This window comes from Triticum aestivum, chromosome 6D, assembly GCF_018294505.1.
Source record: "Triticum aestivum cultivar Chinese Spring chromosome 6D, IWGSC CS RefSeq v2.1, whole genome shotgun sequence".
In the NCBI taxonomy this organism is placed as follows: domain Eukaryota; kingdom Viridiplantae; phylum Streptophyta; class Magnoliopsida; order Poales; family Poaceae; genus Triticum; species Triticum aestivum.
The window spans coordinates 400744564-400765405 of record NC_057811.1 but is presented as its reverse complement, the minus strand read 5'-3'; the positions used below and the strand labels follow the sequence as shown (position 1 = coordinate 400765405).

Below are 20842 nucleotides of genomic sequence, written 5' to 3'. Positions count from 1 at the left end.
CGGATTCCAACAAATGGCTAGAAGCCATGAAATCCGAGATAGGATCCATGTATGAGAACAAAGTATGGACTTTGGTGGACTTGCCCGATGATCAGCAAGCCATTGAGAATAAATGGATCTTTAAGAAGAAGACAGACGCTGATGGTAATGTCACCATTTATGAAGCTCGACTTGTCACAAAGAAGTTTCCGACAAGTTCAAGGAGTTGACTGTGATGAGACTTTCTCAATCATAGCGATGCTAAAGTCTGTTAGAATTATGTTAGCAGTTGCTGCATTTTGATTTACGAAATCTGGCAGATGGATGTCAAAACAAAGTTTCCTTGACGGTTTCCATGAGGAAAGGCTGTATGTGATACAACCAGAAGGTTTTGTCGATCCTAAGGATGCTAAGAGGTATGCAAACTCCAGCGGTCCTTCTATGGACTGGAGCAAGCATCTCGGAGTTGGAACATACGCTTTGATGAGGTGATCAAAGCATTTGGGTTTATACAAAGTTTGCAAGAAACTTGTATTTGCAAGAAGTGAGTGGGAGCACTACAACATTTTGATAAGTATATGTGGATGACATATTGTTGATCATAAATGATGTAGAATTTCTGGAAAGCATAAAGGGTTGTTTGAATGGAGTTTTTCAAAGGAAGACCTATGTAAAATTGCTTAAATGTTGGGTATCAAGATCTATAGAGATAGATCAAGACGCCTGATAAGACTTTCACAGAGCACATACCTTGACATGATTTTGAAGGAGTTCAAAATGGATCAATCAAACAAGGAGTTCTTGCCTGAGTTGTAAGGTGTGAATTTGAGTAAGACTCAAAGCTCGACCACGACAGAAGAAAGAGAAAGGACTAAGGTCGTCCCCTATGCCTTAGCCATAGGCTCTATACGATATGCCATGCTATGTACCGCACCTGATATGTGCCTTGCCACGTGTCTGGCAAGGGGGTACGAGAGTGATCCAAGAATGGATCATTGGACAGCGGTCAAAATTGTCCTTAGGAATAAGGAAATGTTTCTCGATTATGGAGGTGATGAAGAGTTCGGCGTAAAGGGTTACGTCGATGCAAGCTTTCACACCTATCCGGATGGCTCTGAGTAGCAAACCGGATATGTATAGTGGAGCAACCATTTGGAATAGCTCCAAGTGGAGCATAGTAGAAGCATCTACAATATGATATAGAGATTTGCGAAGTACATGTGGATCTGAATGTTGCAGACCCGTTGACTAAAACCTCTCTTGCAAGCATAACATGATCAAATCCCAGAACTCATTGAGTCTTAATCACATGGTGATGTGAACTAGATTATTGACTCTAGTAAACTCTTGGGTGTTAGTCACATGGCGATGTGAACTATGAGTGTTAATCACATGGCAATGTGAACTAGATTATTGACTCTAGTGCAACTGGGAGACTGTTGGAAATATGCCCTAGAGGCAATAATAAAATGGTTATTATTATATTTCCTTGTTCATGATAATTGTCTATTGTTCATGCTATAATTGTATTAACCGGAAACCATAATACATGTGTGAATACATAGACCACAACATGTCCCTAGTGAGCCTCTAGTTGACTAGCTCGTTGATCAATAGATGGTTGTGGTTTCCTGACCATGGACATTGGATGTCGTTGATAACGGGATCACATCATTAGGAGAATGATGTGATGGACAAGACCCAATCCTAAGCATAGCACAAGATCATGTAGTTCGTTTTGCTAGAGCTTTTCTAATGTCAAGTATCGTTTCCTTAGACCATGAGATTGTGCAACTCCCGGATACCGTAGGAATGCTTTGGGTGTACCAAATGTCACAACATAACTGGGTGGCTATAAAGGTGCACTACAGGTATCTCCGAAAGTGTCTGTTGGGTTGGCACGAATCGAGACTGGGATTTGTCACTCTGTATTTCGGAGAGGTATCTCTGAGCCCACTCGATAATGCATCATCATAATGAGCTCAATGTGACTAAAGAGTTAGCCACGGGATCATGCTTTACGGAACGAGTAAATAGACTTGCCGGTAACGAGATTGAACGAGGTATGGGGATACCAACGATCGAATTTCGGGCAAGTAACATACAGATAGACAAAGGGAATTGTATATGGGATTGATTGAATCCCCGACATCGTGGTTCATCTGATGAGATCATCATGGAACATGTGGGAGCCAATATGGGTATCCAGATCCCGCTATTGGTTATCGGCCAGAGAGGTGTCTCGGTCATGTCTGCATGGTTCCCGAACCCGTAGGGTCTACACACTTAAGGTCGGTGACGCTAGAGTTGTTATGGGAAATAGTATGTGGTTACCGAAGGTAGTTCGGAGTCCCGGATGAGATCCCGGACGTCACGAGGAACTCCAGAATGGTCCGGAGGTGAAGATCGATATATTGGACGAAGGGTATTAGAGTCCGGAATTGTTCTGGGAGTACCGGGTGACGACCAGCGTGACCGAAACGTGTTTCGGAGGCCCCGGCAAGCGTTGGGGGGCCTTATGGGCCAAGGGGAGGGAGCACATCAGCCCACTAAGGGGTTGTGCGCCCCTCCCACCCCATCTCACGTAACGTGGAGAGGTGGGGGCGCCTCCCCTAGGGCAGCCACCCCTCCCGGCTTGGGGGGCAAGTTTCCTAGGGGTGGGGGCGCCCAAACCCATCTAGGGTTTCCCCTGTGGCCGCCACCCCTCCCCTAGGGAACCCTAGGGCGCCTCCTCCACCCCCTTCCCCCTATATATAGTGAGGGAGGGAGAGGGCAGCCGCACCCCTTCCCTGGCGCAGCCCTCTCCTCCTCCATAGTGCTTAGCGAAGCTCTGCCGGAGAACCACGAGCTCCATAGCCACCATGCCGTCGTGCTGCTGGAGTTCTCCCTCAACTTCTCCTCTCCCCTTCCTGGATCAAGAAGGAGGAGACGTCCCCGGGCTGTACGTGTGTTGAACGTGGAGGCGCCGTCCGTTCGGCGCGAGATCGGATCTTCCGCGATTTGAATCGCCGCGAGTACGACTCCATCAACCGCGTTCCTGTAACGCTTCTGCTTAGCGATCTTCAAGGGTATGAAGATGCACTCCTTCTCTCTCGTTGCTACCATCTCCTAGATTGATCTTGGTGACACGTAGGAAAATTTTGAATTATTACTACGTTCCCCAACATATTCTTCATCACATAGATATATATTGTGTAGGATTTGAATTGCTTGCTAGAAAGCGTAGTATTGCAAACCTTGTTAACACACAAAATATTGGTGGCTTGGTGCTCTTTGAGCATGGCATATCAAGGATTTCATGTTTTTCAGTATTCTGACGTTAAATTCGACACGAGGATTAATCTAAACTAGTAAATGTCTTAAAACATGTTTCCATTCTCTCTCTCTCTCTATGCGGCATCTAGGTCCTTCAAAACGGTGCTAAAACTCTAGAGTATGTTGCATACTTTACTTTGTGTTTGTTACAAATTATAAAGTTTCAAGTATATATGTAATAAAATATTGAATTAATCATACAATAACAAAGGAATCTAACAATACTAGAAGATTGCTCGTATTATAGGTCTTGGTGAAATAATATCTGGTGAATTAGTCAAATTTTTAGGACTCTACAAAACTCTGTTAATATATTTGCTAACATATATGATATATAAAAAATCTTGAGATATTTACATGCATTGCATGAGTGTGGACACATATAAATACACTATAAACTCTCTAAGTGCCAAAAATTAATCAATGGGAGCAATGCCATTTTCCTTAGATCCAAGGATTTTTTAGTGTGACATCCCAACAATATTTCAAGAAAAACTAACAAAACTAATCGACGACACTTATTTGGGACGGATGGAGTACTAAACACCATGTTTTCAATTACAAGTGTATTTGCACCAACATGTGTTATTTAGCATAAATGTAGGTGTTTAACTTAGCCTGGAAAAAACACCGGTTAATATATTAAGTTAAGACAACAAATTTTAAAGTATAAAAGTTTAGTACAAATAAATGGGATACATATATTTTATGCCTACACCCTTGGTCTGTCGAAATAACTCAAGTAAATTAACGGTTGATTTGTTTGAATGGATTAAAAAAAGACATAAGCCTTAAGGGTATGTTTGTTTGGGCACGTGGCGGTTTCCTCATCAACTTCTTGCCCCCACTAAGCATATCTAGTGTAGGATTCCGAAACAGCACTATTGTCCGGTATCCGTTATCTTCCAAATTTCTCTAGTACAGACGACCATTTAGAAGGAACGCCCGATTGGACCAAGAATGGGAGGAGACACATATGGAACTTCATCTCGGAAGTTGTCTCACACAAAGTGAGGAATTTTGCTTGGAGGGCTGCTATTTGGTCACCGTGAAAAGCAATGAAAGGAAATGAACTCCTAAGGAGAGGCAACCCCTGCAATATGTGTGGATGTGATTTAGAAGATGAATAATATGCTATTATTTGTTGCACCAAGGCAAGAGGTCTGCGAGAATAAATATGAAAAGTATGGCCTCTACCAAAAGAGAGCGCTTTAATTCGACATAGTCGGAATGACTTTGTTATGTTATACGTGCATTGTGCATCACTATTTCTTAATATAATTTGCCCACATATAACCATATTTTATACATTATGACACTATTTTTATTCCCCCCTTTGTTTCCAATAATACATGAAGGAGCGGGATGTGCTGAAAAACTACGAGAAAGATGTAAAAGGTCACGTGAAGAAGAAAAAACGGAGCAATAAAAAATCAAGAATAATCACTTCAGATATTTCCATAGGACAATGAGCCATGGGCTAGAAGCCAAGACCAAGGGGAGGCATGTGGGTCCCATGCTCCCACGCCACACACCCAAGACTTGGGGCATGTGCGTAGAGCCCACAAAGACCCTGACCTCCGCTCCATGCCCCTAGTGTTATACTGGCCTAAAAGCCCTATCCTAGATTAATCATATTTTTCAGTCACCGCATCAAAACAGAAAACATCTTCTCTCCTAGTGGGTTGATTCAGCCAAGAATCCGCCTCTTCGGCTGAGAGAGCTTGAAGACATCGTCATCACCAACACTCAAGGCATTGTGGAGATCATCTTCAGCCACATCATTGCCATCTCCATCCACAACATCAACCCATCGTATTAGGTTGGTCGTTGCATCGCAATCCAAGGGCCACCCCTCGCGGCATTGTTCTTCTCTCCCACCTTCTTCATTCTAGCGACGGGACCCACGGCCTGCCCACGCCATCAACATAGGCCGGCTTAACCGCTTGCTCATGCCCACTTGCCTCTCGCTCCCACGATCGCCTCACGCCCCATTCTCTGTTGGCCTTCGCCTGCCACCGCATTGCCGCCGCCCCAACTATTCCTCTACCCCACCTCTTGTTCTTCTCCGGTGACGGTAGCCCCCCACCGCACCTGTACTAGTCAACCCTCCGGCATTGATCAATCTCTTCACCGCCTTCGTCTGGGATGTCGCGGTCCGTTGTGCTCACTGCGCCACCCCCGTCTCCGACGAGGCCCTGCCGCGGCCTCGCCGAGGTCGACGCTCATCATTGCCGCTTGTCACGTCGCCCCCTTCTTCGGCCTCGGCAGAATCGACCGACGCTTGTAAAATTTCCAGGGACCTGATAAATAGCAAAACTATTGGGAATGTCTCCTCGCACTGAAAGCACATCGCCGGAAATCCTGAAATAAATTCAGGAATAATACGAGCACCGGGACTTGAATTCTGATGGGTTGAAAATACCACTGTCCCTCTAACCATCCAACCACATGTTGGTTCGCGCCAATCCGGGTTCGAGACTAGAAGAAGATGACACGAGGAAGTCTCAAACTTCTGCCACCAACAAAAAAGTGTCTGGCGCTGGCGCTAAGCGTGCAACCGCGGTCACGGACAGCGGCAGGGATTTCGTGAGCATTCTGGTAGCGGCCTTTATCAGTCGTGCAACGCACACCATACGTACCTGCCACGTTGACCTCCACCGCCACCACCAGCACTAGCCCGGTATACTCTGCACCTCGCATGCCCTGTGTTCTCCAAGCAACGGCACCCTCCCACCGATCGGCCCATCTCCTCTCCCCGCCATGAAGTCCCACCAGAGCAAGAGCGTCTCGTCTTCTCCGAAACGCTCCGCCGCCTTTGCCGCGCCGGTGGCCTTCCTGCTCGTCCTGGTGCTCGTCACGCTCTACGACTTGACCTTCGCCGACCGCCGTTACCTGCGCATACATGGCGCCGCTTCCTCGTCGTCGGCGTCTCCGGCATGCGACCTCACGCGGGGCGAGTGGGTGCAGGACGCCGCGGAGGCGCCATACTACACGAACCTGACGTGCCCCTTCATCGACGACCACCAGAACTGCATGAAGTTCGGCAAGCCGAGCCTCGAATTCCTGCGCTGGAGGTGGCGGCCGGACGGCTGCGAGCTCCCCCGCTTCGACGCCGCGCGGTTCCTGGAGGCCATGAGGGGCAAGTCCATGGCCTTCGTCGGGGACTCCCTCGCCAGGAACCACTTCAAGTCCCTGCTCTGCCTCCTGTCCAGGGTACGTCTGTGGTGCATGCGCTCGGTCAATGACATCTTCTTGCTTTGTTTCTGATGGAAGTTAACCAGTGGAGACGTGCAGGTGGCGCAGCCAGTGGAGGTCGGGGGTGAGTCGGAGATCGACCCGACGGGGAGGGCCGTCCGGCGGGACTACTACTACGGCAGCCACGACTTCACCGCCTCCCTCTTCTGGTCGCCCTTCCTGGTCAAGGCCAACTTGTCGAACGCCACGCTCGGCATGTGGGACGTGCACCTCGACACGCCGGACGCCCGGTGGGCGGCGCACCTCGCCGGCTTCGACCACGTCGTCCTGTCCGGCACCAACTGGTTCCTGCGCCCCTCGGTGTACTACAAGGGCGGGCGCGCCGTCGCGTGCAACGGCGGCGCGAGCTGCGTCAACGGGAACGTGACGGCCGAGATGACCGTGCCCCGCGCCCTGCGCGCGGCGTTCCGGACGGCTCTCGGCGCCGTCGCCGCCAGCGAGGGGTTCCGCGGCAAGGCGGTGCTCCGGACGGTGACGCCCGCGCACTTCGAGGGCGGCGAGTGGAACACCGGCGGCGACTGCGTCCGCACGCACCCGTACCGCCGCGGCGACCGCGCCCTGGGCGCCTTCGAGGCCGAGTATCGCAGCGCGCAGGTACGTCAAATGGCGCAAACCTCGTAAACCCCCATGATCTCGTGCCATGCGGAACGTGACGCACGGCTGCTAAATGAAATGCTGTGACCCGACTAGGTCGAGGCGCTGCGGGAGACGAAGGCGGCGGCGACGACGAGGAGGAACGGCGCGGAGGCGGAGCTGGTGCTGATGGACATCACGGAGGCGATGGACCTGCGGCCGGACGGTCACCCGAGCCGGTACGGGCACCGGCCGGGCGGGAGCGTGGAGGGCAGCTTCGTGGTGGACTGCCTGCACTGGTGCCTGCCGGGGCCGATCGACCTCTGGAGCGAGCTGCTGGCCCAGATGCTCCTGGGTTGAATCGTCTCTAGAAACCTGCAGAATACGATGATACGGCCGTGATTCTTCGATTCTTGAGACGTGTGAAACTGTGATGTAACTTGGAAAAGCTAACCTGTGCTCGTGTCGACAGAGTTAAGCGGTGCATCGTGGATCGTCGGCAGAAGTTTATCTGGCAAAGTAGATCCTCCACTAAACATGGCCACTGTCACGCTGTCAGGACGTTGACTTGCTTAATTGAGTGTGTCTGCCTCACGTTGGCTACTTGCCGCTTGCCAGTGCTTGATTGCTTGGTGACTATGGAGTGGAGGTCCATATGCAACTCACGCACCGGCACTAGCAAGGGAGACAAAACTGTGGACTCGAGCACCCAGCGACGTGCGGGGTAACGTGTAGCCCATGATCATGGATTCCCCATCTTTTTTAGAATATTTCCCACGAGAGGAAATGGACCCTGATTGGACTTGGACACATGCTGCCGCCTTTGTGTTTCTGTGATTGGAAACTGCTTCCTCGTACCATATGGAGCTCACCTTAGGGCATCTATCTTCCCTCAAAATTATTTACCTCATCAAAAGGCTCCCTTTTAATGAGTTAGGGCATCTCCAATGCTACATCCCTAAAATGGACACAATATTTATCCACGGACCGACCCGTCGGAGCCGGTCATCCAACCATGTCCCTTGGATATCTGGCTCTGCTTTTTTTAAGTTCATGAGCTCAAATTAATGGCATATCATATCTTCGATGAGTCAAAATATTCAAATGCAACAATACTCTAACTTAAATATTACAATCCAACTAAGTTTTCAAATGTGATAGCATATCAAATACACTAGAGAAACCCAAGAAAAAACACCACAAATTATTATTTTTAGCTGACATGGGAAATAGCTTTTATATACATTCGTTGGTGTTTCCGTCAGAGCGCTCGCGGAGACACTATACTTCCTCCGCCACATGAATAGCAACACCCGTCGAAGTGTTCATGAAAACACCAACCAATGATGCATTAGAGAATTCATGAAATAAACCACAAAAAATAGCTTTTTTTTGCTTATATGGAAGCAAGGGAAACTCCACGCCATGCATCAAAACAGACACACCAAATGTCCATGGACACGTTTGAACATGTCCGCGGACAGCGTTAGGGGAGCCGGTCATCCAACTGTAGTCGGCCAGACGTGGGCCAGGTAGAACTAGAGGAAAACACACATGGGTTATGAGGACATGTAGCCCAATTGACAGTGGGCCAAGTGGACTGTCCGGACTCCCCAAAGCCTCCCAGATTAGTTGCCGGTCTAGGGGATTTTTATGGTGTGGACTGGTCCGCGGACGACCTTGGTTCTGTAGGAGCTAGTAAGGTTGAGAAATAGAGCCATCTGTTTTGATTCGTTCCAATAGCCATGAGTTGATCATCTTGTTGGATGGCAAAATGTGCTTGGATATGGTAGTCCAGACATTTACTGGCGTTTTGATGAACCACATTCGAGTTACCCCCTTTTCGAAAAAACATTCGATTTACCCTAAAGAAGGTTCAAATAGCTAATTTTCATATATTAGACAACAAACTTAGTTGACTGAGTTGGTTAGTGCATCGGGTACTTTGAGCCCTACCCTATAGGGGCCATGGCGGTTCAACCGGTTTATCACTGAAAACCGAGATTGCGCGGCAAGCATAAAAGATGGATCCAGCTATGCGGGTAGCGGGGCGATTGTCTGATTCAGATCAGAGGCGGTCAAATCGTGCAAATCTGTTGCTAATTGGCGATTGTTCGCCAGTTAACTTTTCCGATACATGAAATATAAAGTACACTTCATGATGAATCTAACGATACTATTTTCGTATTGCTAATGTTGAAATGTTTTCTATAAACTTCTTTAAACATAAATATGTTAAACTTCTTGTAAAACCTGATACACATGCACTGAAAACGGATGGAGTATTGTACGGGCCTTTCTAATCATTGGCGTCCATGAAATATATCTTTTCGGCTGTTGCAAAGTTCTTTCGGATGTTTCATGTTGTGATGGAATATACAACTACTCCGTAGTACTATAATAGTGATCCAAATACTCTTATACTCTCTCCGTCCGGAATTACTTGTCTCGAAAATGGATGTATCTAGAACTATTAGTTTACAGAGGGAGTAGTATATAACTGAGGGTTGACAATTGGGTAAGAGACGCCAAACTAGCAGGTAGCCTTAACCGTAGCTGTTCAGGGGCATGTCAACTCGCCTGACTTTCTACGAACACAGGGTGTACAGTTAACTGAAGAGCTTAATTTAGGACTAGATGCAGTTTTATCTAGCGGGATCCGTGTACTAATTACGCCGTAATTAGTGGTGTGGCACGAGGCCACCTAACCGGCTGGATCTCCATCTTGCATCTGACCCAACATTCCAGAACTGATTACTCAATCATGCAGCTTGAGGTTGACTTCGACGTTCCAGAACTGATAACTCAATCATGCATCTTGAGGTTGACTTCGACGTGCTGCATGGTAGCGTGGAGCTCTTGATCAAGTTGGCGTCTCCCGCTCCGTTTCTTCTTCTGAAATTGAAAAACAATCGTCTCAAGACCCCAACGAACGGAACAAGCAGTGGACTGGAGAGCTTGATTAAACTTTCCGGACATTCCATTTCTAAGTCGGTTGAGTTTGTATACTCCCTCCGTCCAAAAATACTTGTCGGAACAATGGATAAAAATAGATGTATCTAGAACTAAAATACATCTAGATACATTCATTTCTCCGACAAGTATTTCCGGACGGAGGGAGTATTAAGTTTGGACTTGCAAAAGCAAAGATGCCGCTTTTGGTTTATAAAATGTGTAACTGTTCAGGTACCCATTAGATGAGAACAAAATAAAGTCCAAAAACGTTGTCTTAAAATAATTGTCAAACAGCTTAAAAAAGAAAGAAAAAAAAACCCGGCCTCTACATCCATCTTCGCCTCCATGAATTTTCAATGACTATATTAGCGATACAATATAGATCTAAGGGAGTACTATATTTAAATCTTATAAATGACGCAACCTCACTCGGGATCAGAAAGCAGAGAGCACCTCAGCAACATGCCATGAAGCAATCTGGTCCTAACTTTTTTTCAACTAAAGTTGCCATCCGAAAAGAAAAGAAAAACTGAAACTTGTTATCCGAAAAGAAAGTTGCGATGTTTGACAACTAAAATTGTCATCCTCGCGTCACTAAACTTGCCATAAAAACGTTTGGAGTTGCCATGTGTTCGTGCCACATGTATGCCACTTATCAGGGTCCTAAAATTTTACGTTGCCGGGAAGATGAAGCTGAATTTGCTTAAAGATTCGTATTGTCCACGTGTCATTTTGATTAGTTGGGTCTAACAATGTGACGAAAAGAGACCCGGTCTTATGGAAAATTTTCCAACCTAAACTCCAAGCAAAGAGACCTGTATCGTATAACACCCTGCATCCAAAACCATTCCGTTTGTGCAATTACAGTTAGGGAGAAAGAACAACCAAGTAGCTGGGCGCAAGTGCAAATCATGTCAGCAAATGCAGCAGCAGCTCGCTCCAAGCGTCGACGGGGCCGGGCAAGCACCAGTGCACGCAGTCGATGCCGAAGCCGACCTTCTCGTGCGGCCAGTGCCCGTACTGCCCGGGGTGCCCGTCGCCCCTCATCTGCATCATCTCGCTCACGTCCATCAGCACGAACCTCCCCGCCGCCGCCTCCGCCGTCGCGGCCCGGAACTCCTCCACCTGCGCGGCGTGGAACGCGGCCTCGGTCTCCGGAAGGCTGCTCTCGTTGCTCAGCAGGGGCCCCGTCCTCAGGCAGTTGCCGCCGTCGTACCACTTGCCGTTCTCGTAGTGCGGGGGCGCCACCGTCCGGACGACCACCCGGCCGCGGAACCCGGCGAGCGCCCTGAGCGCGGTCCGGAACGACGCGCGCATCGCGTAGTGCGGCGCCACGGCGGTGGCGTTGTGCTTGGCCTGGCAGCCGTCGACGTTGGCGCAGCCGAGGAGGCGGCCGCCCTCGTAGAGCACGGTGGGGCGGGTGAACCACTTGGCGCCGTTGAGGACGACGTAGTCGTAGCCGGCGACGTCGCGGCTCCACTCCGGGTCCGGCTCGTCCAGGTACACGTTGTGCGGGTCCATGAACTGCTGCCCGCCGGCGCGCGTCAGGTTCCACCGCACCAGGAACGGCGTCCAGAACACGCACACCGTGAAGCCGTGCTCCCGGTAGTGGTACTTGCGCGTGCAGTGCACGCAGTCCTTGGGCTCGATCTCCCTCGGCTGCTCCACCTGCATGCCCATGCGCGCGCCGGCCGGCAACCAAGAAATCAACACGCGAGCTCATGATGGCAACGCAATGGTGGTCGATCGAGTGGAAGCGGGCATGTACCTCGGCGAGCAGGCACATGAGCGACTGCATGTGGTTGCGCGCGACGGAGTCCCCGACGAAGGCCATGGACTTGCCGCGGACGAGGCGGAGGAAGGCGGCGGCGTCGAAGCGGGGGAGGTCGCAGCCGTGGGGCTGCCACCGCCACCGGAGGATGGAGTCGATCCCGGGCTTGCCGTACTTCATGCAGTCCTGCCGGGCGTCGATCAGCGGGCACGTCGCGTTGGTGTAGTAGGGCGCGGCCGGGTCGGGCACCCACTCGCCCTTGGCCACGTCGCACGCCGCTCCGGCATTGCTGTCGCTCGCGCGGGATCCCGATCCCGCCGCGGCAGTGGAGGAGGAGGACGGGGTGGCGGGCACGGCGACGAGCAACTGCTCGGTGTAGAGCGACGAGTAGTTGGACGCCGTGAAGGCGACGAGCAGGAGGATGAGGAGCAGCCCGCTGGTGGAGGCTGCCCTCCGGACGGCCTGGTTGTTGGGCTTCATTGCGTCCCAGGCTCACAGGGGAGGCGGACTCAGTTGATGGCTTCATTCTTGTAGGTCTCACCGGGAGATCTGGAATAATTTGCAATGCTGTCTCACTGGACGAACATGTGCCACTTGATCGAGCACGTAGCTGACTACTTGATGGAAAGTCAACACTTTGAGTACTTTTTTCCCCCTGACGAACGACGTGCTCTCCTCCACCGAGATAGCCATCCGTCTTTCCTGAAGAATGTATCAGAGCGTATCGGATCGACTAGCTGGAGTACTGTAAATGGGAAACATATCTAATCTAGCGTCTCCGGCGACGTCTCTCCGTTCTTCTCTCTCGCCTCGCTTGCATTATCGACCATCTCTCCTCACATCACTCCCGCCTCGCTCTTTCTCCTGTTCCCTCCATTCCATAGTTTAGTGCACTTGCACTTTTCGAGTTTTAAGTTTGAATGTAAATTTAATGGTATAATTTTTTGCTTCCGCCGCAATCGCACATGTTAGTTAAATTTATGATTAAATTTAAATCTTAAAAAATGCAAACGCACTGCATTATGAAATGAAGATCATAATATTCTTCCAGCTCTCTAGGTGCCGGACTCTGCCCGAGGGACTGCGGCTCACAGATTTCACACCACCAGAACTAGATGGTCCATAATTTGTTCCGCGTAGCAGCTAGGCCTCCTGGCCCGGATGCCTCTTCCCTTCCCAGATAGCCCATCGGCCTTCCTCCTTTCCGGAAGAATGTATCATGTAGCTGAGCACAATTTTTACGAAATATGTTCCACGTAGCAACTTGAGAGGTTATTTTGTCCATAAAACTTGCAAATGGGCAGTTTTTTTAGGGTGCAAATGGGCAGTTAACTTGACTCATTCTGTGAAATTCGGTTAAAAAAACTCATTATGTGAAATTCAGACTTTTTTTTAGTAATTTACAAACAATATGTAATTGTCCTTATCTACAATACCTAAATAGTTCATCCCCACTATTCTATTTCTCTTGACATGCAGCCTATCCACCTCACCAAACTGCCATATCAGCAATTATTTTCCTTTTCAACTAATTTTTATCAACATTTTATGTGCAGACTTAAATACAGACCGAAGTCCAATGGTCTCAATAAGCAAATAGAAAGAAGAAGCCCAACTGTTTGTCCCTTGAACTGCAAGTGTGACGTATCTTGGTCCTGAAAATTGATAAAAAAAATCATTTAAAGCTTTAATATTGGTGGTGTATGCACTAGGCGCAACCAAAGTTCAAATTCCCAACCAGTCGGTATGAATGGTAAACCGTGCAAGTTTGACCCCATTTTGAAAAAAAAATCAAAGAACATAAAAAAAGCCTCAAAATTAAAATCCTTTTGCATTCAGCCATATTATGTGAACTAGTTAGTAGAAAAAATAATAAATTTGCAATACCACAAGTTTGGAAAAAAAAAGCTTCACAAAATGGCCTATCTGGTATGAACATGCATGAATTTTAAGCCATATGTCCATGGCCATGCCCACATCCATAGCATAGTCCATTATAACATGGAAGCAACTTTTCGGTGGACGCGGGCTTGTGTGGACTTAATCTTGGCCGCAGGTGGATTCCTGGAGATGAGCAAACGTCAAGTCGCTGTCCCCCCATGCTCTATCGCTAGTGATAGGTGGTAGGGGCCTTAGGCGTATCGCTTTGGAACAAATGTTTCGTGCTTTTGAGGCTGGACCAGCGAACAGCGCGATGTGGTACTGGTGCAGCTCGTTTGGTGCATTTGCAAGATCACGTGACCCAAGTGGTGGGACAGCTTGTCCACACCAAACTGTTCAGCTATTCATAATCAAAAGCAGGGTTGGTCCGTCGGTGACGACCCAGGTCGAAGCGACGACTGCTGCTCCTCTGTCCAGCTCGTCTTCTTCCTCGGGGTCAAGACCGAGCGACCAAGATCCAAGCGACGCCTGCTGCTCTTCTCTACACCTCCTGTTCTTCCTCCAGATCGAGAGCTTGGATAGGGCTCCATGGACCTGTTCGTGCCGCCGGAGGGCGATTCAGAAAAGAGGTAATTAAACTGCAACTTAATCTCCCTCTAGGCGAAGGTTTCATTAGATCCGCTTGTTTATTGGATGTAGTCGCTGCGGATTGCTAAGATTACTTGGTCCCATTTTTTGCACGCAGGATTAGCCATGGGCAGATGGAGGGTGTTGCTGTTGCGCGCCCTATAGAGTCCCAGGCATCTATCAGCGTCGCCGAGGGCGACATCCGCCATGCCAGAGACCTCTGCAGCGGCGGCGGAAATGCTGGATCTGTCGGCGAGGGCCCGCTTTTGCAAGTGCGCTCAGAGGCTACCAGCGGATGGACACGCAGGTATTAGTAATCAATTTCTTTTGATTATCTTCTTGGCTATATGCTTGGATGTCAGGCTCGCCACCTGTATGATATGTAGGAATTTACTGTCGATTTGTCTAGTTCCTAAATTTTAGCCAGGGTGTTCGGTCTCGAAGTGTACAAAGTTTTTGTATACTGATGAAAATGTTTATATTAGCATCATGGTTGTAGTCAGGCAAAGGACATTTGTTTTGGTGTGTTCAACTTATGTAATTGAAACGGACATAATAAAAGGGAGTGGGTTGGATAATGGACTAATCCGTTTTACGGTGGCTCTTTTCGTTGTGGCAATATCGGATAGTGGTCATTGAAATTAATTAGCAATTTTGTTGTCTTTGGAGCACCAGGGGACAAATTTTCACTCTGTTATGGAAATGTCACATACGGTAGTTGAAGCTGATTTGATTTTCCAACTACGTGCGAATAACTAAACTTATAATTGTACCATGACAGAGTAAGGATCAGGAAAGCCCCTGCGGAGCGAGAGCTAAATCCTAACCGGAAAAGTGCTCTTGAACTATCGATGAGGGCGTTCATAAGTAAACGAGATGGCAATGTAGTCAACCCAGCAGTCGGCACTTCATTTGATTCACTGGATGAGGCGTATCAATTCTACAATTTGTATTCGTGGGAGGTTGGATTTGGCATAAGGTATTCGAAAAGCTGGCTAAATGTGGAGAGGGTGAAGTGCATGCAGGAGATTGTATGTGGATGCGCGGTGCGTTTCTTAATATTTTTGTCAGTGAGCAAAAAACATGAGTACTATGCGATCGAAACATGATTGGTACTGACAATTGATTCCATGTCCATTGGCAGGGTAAACCGGAGAGGGAGAATACAAGATCAACTAGGTGCGGCTGTGCTGCCAGGATTAGGCTACTGAGGTCGGATGACAATGGATGGTATATTTCAGAGCACAGGCCTCTTCACAACCACTCTCTCTCAAGTACTTGTGGTGAGAAAATGCACTGGCCTTCACACAGGCTCATTGATCACTACACTAAAGATCTTGTTAGGCAGCTGAGAGAAAACAATGTTAGCCTTGGAAAGGTTTTTAGCATAGCTGGTAGTTTTTTTTGGATCAGTTGACAATGTGCCATTTACAAAAAGGTCATTGAAGACGCTGTGCTGCAAGCTGAACAAAGAACAGTCTGATTCAGATGCCCGGAAGACAATGGACATACTTGCAGAGATGAAGGCAAACGATCCAGAATTCAATTATACTGTCCAAGTTGATGATGAGAGCAGAATAAAAACACTTATGTGGGTTAACGGGCGCAGTGTAGAACAGTACAGGTGTTTCGGAGATGTTGTGACATTCGATACAACATACATGACAAATCTATATGACATGCCATTTGGACTGTTTGTTGGAGTCAAAAATCACTTCCAGAGCATTATTTTTGGAGGTGTCATGTTGCGGGATGAAAAGGAGGATACATTCAAGTGGGTTTTCCGTGAATTCATCAGGATGGTTGGCGGCAAACACCCGCAAACAATTTTAACCGGTACACCTATATTGGATAACAATTCTGATTTTTTTAATGTTAGAATGATGATCATGCTGTAAGACTCTGACATGATGACATTATGCATTCATTTGCAGATCAGGCGCGATCAATGGAATTGGCTATAGAAGCAGAAATGCCTAACACAACTCACAGGTGGTGTAAATGGCATGTGCTGAAGAAAGCAAAGGAATCTATGGGGGCTTTGTGGAGCAAGAAGTCTGATTTCAAGAGTGAATTCCACAAGCTGGTGCATCACATGGTCACAGAACAAGAGTTCGAAGATGGCTGGTCTGCAATGCTTGACAAATATTCACTTAGAAAGCATCCATATCTGACTCAAATATATGAGGTGCGGCATAAATGGGCAAAGCCGTATTTCAGAGGTGTTTTTTGCGCGAAAATGACCAGCACTCAACGTAATGAAAGTGCCAATCACATGCTTAAGAGTTATGTCCCACCCAGGTGCCCAATGCATTTGTTCATTAAACAATACGAGAAGCTTCAGTTCGATAGGGACTCTGAGGAGAGTTTCCAGGAGAAACGGACTGCTCTGGTATGTTCCAGCCTTCAAGAAGATAGTGTTTTTTCCATCCAGTAAAACAAATTGCAGATCATTTTGCCCAATGCTCACTTGTTTGTGTATGTTTTAATGTTTTTAGAGTGGTGTTCTTTTGAAAGTAAATCTCCCAATTGAGAGGCACGCTAGCAAGATTTACACCAGGGCAATGTTTGAGCAATTTGGCAGTGCTCTTTACAAGGCAGGGGCTTATGAACTAGATGTTGCTGTACCAAAAAAGGTATACATTCTTACTCATGTGGATGCGCTCTCTCGTGAGAAATGGAGCAAGGTCCAGTTCAAGGTTGATGTTGATGATGATCAGACCTTTTTCAACTGCGAGTGTGGTATTTTCGAGCATTCTGGAATGGTCTGCTGCCATGCATTGAAGGTAAATGTAATATCTTGCCATGTAAACCGTGCAATTGTTGTTCCGATGTCTAAAATCGTGTTTGTGTCAGCAGGTTATGATCGAGCTCAAGTTGAGCAAGATACCAGAAAAGCACATATTGAAGCGATGGACTAGGGATGCCCGTGATATCTTGCCTGATCATCTCGTTCGGTACCAGAAGGACAGAGGGCCACATGGCTTTGACACTTACAGGCACAACACCATGTACATGAAGGCGCTGGAGTGTGTTCGACTCGGCGATAGTAACGTGAAGTGCTATGATGTTTTCATGGCAATGGTGAAGGAGGTTCACACGACTCTTCTCCCACTAAGCCATGACAAAGATGGTATGGGGCTCGAGGAGCGAGAGGCTGCGGATCAGAAAGCCAAAGAAGGTAACCATGGTAAGATAAATGTCGAGGCCAACATCGATATAGATGAGGGTGATGCAGTGTCAAACTGTTCTGGTATTGCACCTGCGAAAGAAATGCGCCTGGCTGGCAGGCCAACCACAAGCAGAGATAAGGCTCCGTATGAAGAGAAACTGAAGAGGTCAAGGTTCTGCACGATATGCCGGCTTAAGGGGCACAAGAGCACAACCTGTCCAGATACGGGAGATATTCCAAAAGCTCCGAGGAAGATGCCCAAGTGTGGCAAATGTGGAGTGGTCGGACAACGTCGAACTTCATGCGGGAAGCGGGCAGAACCATTTGTTCCGAATTTCCTGTAGTTTTGAAGATGGCATGAGTGCATTTGTTTGTCTCTGATTTCAGCTGGGATAGAAATATATTCTTGATATCCTGGCTTAATTGTGTTGAGCTGATTGTTAGATCTTTGAACTGTTCTGGCTAATTTTATTTCATGTTGATGGGCGTGTTTGAATCGTGTTTTCGTGCGGGAAAAATATTGTTTTAATAGAAAAGCAATACAAGTGCACTCACAAGCATCATGGGCCGCGTTATCTGATTCCAATGGGCCCTGTATATGAAAAACTACCATTGCTCTGGAAATGTTTTTTCTTTCATTGCCACGCTCCACAGGAGAAAGGTCAATGGAGCCGCCGCGCGTGCGTGCTTGTTTCGTCAGAGGCGTGGGAGAGCTGATGTGATAATTTGCTGATGCATGCACAGCAAGTTGATTTGACTAGACACGTCTCTTGATTTCTCAAGAGGCATGGGGCGCGAGGTCTGGGACAGACTAACAAGGAGGAACACATGTGCCTGCATCCACTAGTAGAAAATAGACACCGCCGGTGGCCGGTGCGTTGTAGATCGTGAGGACTTGCTTGGCAAAGTCCACGGCATACTTGGCACTGGTATGCCGAGGTCGAACAACATCCCGGTTCACAAAGTCAAGAAGATAGTTCAAGGGGCTAGCAAAGTTGCGATAGAGGGTGATGAGCGCACCACGATGAAGGTGGCGGTCACACTGTTAGCCAGCTCTACTTTCCTTGTGCCTAGGGGTGCCACAGCAAAAAACGCAAATGAGCTACTTCCTGTTGTGGCCGACCCAGAGACGATAGCAGAGTTTGATTTCTGTGATTATGTGGTTGAGGGCCTGAGGGAAGCAGCAAGAAAGTTAAGGGATGATCTCAGCTGTGATCCTTGTTTGGTCAACCTTACTGGGTGCCTTATCATCCCGCAGGTTAGTTCAGTAGCATTAAAACAAATTTATGCAAGCATGTGTATCCTTTAATCCGTACTAATTTCTCTTGGCGTGTTAACTGCTAGATGATCTGGCTGGACTACCACGAGCACAGTCGTCAAGGCAGGCTGCTGCTACCGCTCCCTAGGCTTGTTGACTATTCTGACATGATACTAAGGGGGCTGATCCGGAAGCATGCAATTGCTCAGGGGATAGAATGCGGTCTGGAGGTACATTCTGTCCTTGCTTGGATTTTTCCTGTCTTGTTTGCATGCAACAAAATATATCATTGTTTGCGCTTCTTTTTCTGCCACTTTCAGATCGGTGATATTCCTCGTTCTCCGTCAGCAAACATTATTGGGTGGTGTGGCAATGCTCCTAAGCAACATGGTGAGAGCAGTGGAGCTGGTGTGGCAGCTAGCGGTTCAAACCATGATCAAACGACTCCAGCTGCAGCCGGCGGCTTCTCTGATGAGGTGCACGAAAGAATATTTCCTTGTGTTGTTCTCTGTTTTGTTCTGTTACATATCCTAAGATATGTATTTTATGCTTTGTTGTATTGAACATGCAGATGAAGAAAAATACAGCCGAAACCCGGAAAAGGGTTCTTGAATCATTCAAAGCTGCCATGGACTACCAGTACCAGCGATGAGAAGATGAATTTCTCAAGGTATTTGATAGTGTCAGAGAGTGTCATGGGTGAGATCAAGAAGAGAGCAGCAGAAAACAGGCGAAAGGAGTTGGAGGGCACTTTGGATTTCTTCCTGGCACACGTGAAACAGCATGCTTCCGTGATGCCTGTGTTTCCTGTTAACATGCCTGATGCGCCACGTAACGGAAAATCTGCAGGTACAGATGTGATTTTTTTCCCATTTGTTGTATACAAGATTAAGTGCTGTTTTGTTTGACACTGATTCTAGTTGTGTCTTTTGCAGTGGCACAAGACCTGGCTGCAAGTTCACGGCAAGCTACTCAAGCAATGATGTTTGTGGTTGTGGAGAATAGGAACAATGAGGGACGCTTTGCTACAGCTGCTGGTCAAGCAGATAAAGGGAATCTTCCGATCGTTGATGAAGGCACATCAACTGGACTGATTGCCACTGCAGGTAATTTGCCTGTGTCATCAAGTGGCATAACTACTATATGATTACTTATACACTTTTTGTTCAAGCAGCTGCTGCATTTGGAGAAGCACATGTTGATAGTGAGCCAGAGGACAAACCAATGGTGGTGGTTGACCGCAAGGGGAAGGCAAAAGCAACTGATGGTATAATTTCAAACTAGACCCCGCTATGGCATTGTTGTGATTACATGCTAGTTTCTGATCCATTTTCATTCTGCATGGCTGTCAGACATAGCTCCTAGGGCCACTCGTCAGAAAACCATGCACGAGATGCTCGCTACTTCATCTCCATGCAACCTCACTGGGCCTGATATACCAAGTGGATTAGTTGACACGTCTATGTACTATGTGATGACTGAAGGTATAGAAAACTAAATGAACTTCAAAACCTTTCCTAAGGTTCTTCAGTTTGTGGTGTTTAAGTATTCGGTGTGATTGATCCAGATCATGTGATGCAACCGCTTATTGAAGAAGCTGGTGCTGCCGGCGAGGGTTCGCATGCCAAATACATTGCTAAGTACACTCCGATCGGCAACAAAAGGCTTACTCTCCCTGGGGTTGAGGGAAGCCCTGATCCGACTCCTAATCCACTTGGTACGTTTTATTTGAAGATCACCCATAATGAATTTTTGTTGCTTCAGATTCATTGGCATGACACATTGACGCGGCTGTTTATTCTTGTGCTCAGCTGTAGTTCATCCAGATGCATACCTGAGTCCAGAACTAGACTACGGTTACTCGCCTTTCGAGCTTGAGCTAAATCAGTTTCAGTACCCTGATCATGTTTGCCTTGGGTTCTACGACAATGTGGAGTATCTCTGTTGCATTACTTCTCTTGGATGGTGAGAGTGATTGCATTTGTTTGCTACAATTATTCTTGTGTCTGCTTACCATGGGCTTAACAAAACTTTGTTTGTTTTGATAGTGTTT

General features: G+C 47.7%; 2 protein-coding genes, 1 long non-coding RNA gene and 1 pseudogene across 3 annotated transcripts; 3 read left to right on the top strand and 1 right to left on the bottom strand.

The window, feature by feature from the left end:
• Positions 1-5960: 5960 nt before the first annotated feature.
• LOC123145361 (protein trichome birefringence-like 19) lies at positions 5961-8008 on the top strand. The gene is made up of 3 exons (XM_044564760.1): positions 5961-6510; positions 6592-7146; positions 7243-8008. Exons 1-3 carry the CDS (start codon positions 6058-6060, stop codon positions 7483-7485), a joined length of 1251 nt encoding a protein of 416 aa, XP_044420695.1. The 5' UTR covers positions 5961-6057; the 3' UTR covers positions 7486-8008.
• A 2812-nt stretch (positions 8009-10820) lies between these two features.
• Positions 10821-12331, bottom strand: LOC123145362 (protein trichome birefringence-like 20). The gene is made up of 2 exons (XM_044564761.1): positions 11849-12331; positions 10821-11748 (listed from the first exon to the last, which is right to left on the bottom strand). The coding sequence occupies exons 1-2, from the start codon at positions 12329-12331 to the stop codon at positions 10990-10992; spliced, it is 1242 nt and encodes a 413-aa protein (XP_044420696.1). The 3' UTR covers positions 10821-10989.
• A 1795-nt stretch (positions 12332-14126) lies between these two features.
• Positions 14127-18011, top strand: LOC123145360 (protein FAR1-RELATED SEQUENCE 5-like; annotated as a pseudogene).
• Positions 18012-20014: 2003 nt separating this feature from the next.
• On the top strand, positions 20015-20497 carry LOC123141734 (uncharacterized). The gene is made up of 3 exons (XR_006470409.1): positions 20015-20056; positions 20142-20273; positions 20357-20497. It is a non-coding gene; the product is annotated as an uncharacterized lncRNA (long non-coding RNA).
• Positions 20498-20842: the final 345 nt, after the last annotated feature.

What these genes read in the sequence shown, in the direction of transcription:
- LOC123145361 (XM_044564760.1), top strand. Translation starts at nt 6,058, where the DNA reads ATGAAGTCCCACCAGAGCAAGAGCGTCTCGTCTTCTCCGAAACGCTCC. An exon ending in TGCTCTGCCTCCTGTCCAGG is followed by an intron (nt 6,511 to 6,591) that starts GTACGTCTGTGG and finishes GGAGACGTGCAG; the next exon opens with GTGGCGCAGCCAGTGGAGGT. An exon ending in CCGAGTATCGCAGCGCGCAG is followed by an intron (nt 7,147 to 7,242) that starts GTACGTCAAATG and finishes TGACCCGACTAG; the next exon opens with GTCGAGGCGCTGCGGGAGAC.
- LOC123145362 (XM_044564761.1), bottom strand. Translation starts at nt 12,331, where the DNA reads ATGAAGCCCAACAACCAGGCCGTCCGGAGGGCAGCCTCCACCAGCGGG. An exon ending in TCATGTGCCTGCTCGCCGAG is followed by an intron (nt 11,749 to 11,848) that starts GTACATGCCCGC and finishes ATGGGCATGCAG; the next exon opens with GTGGAGCAGCCGAGGGAGAT.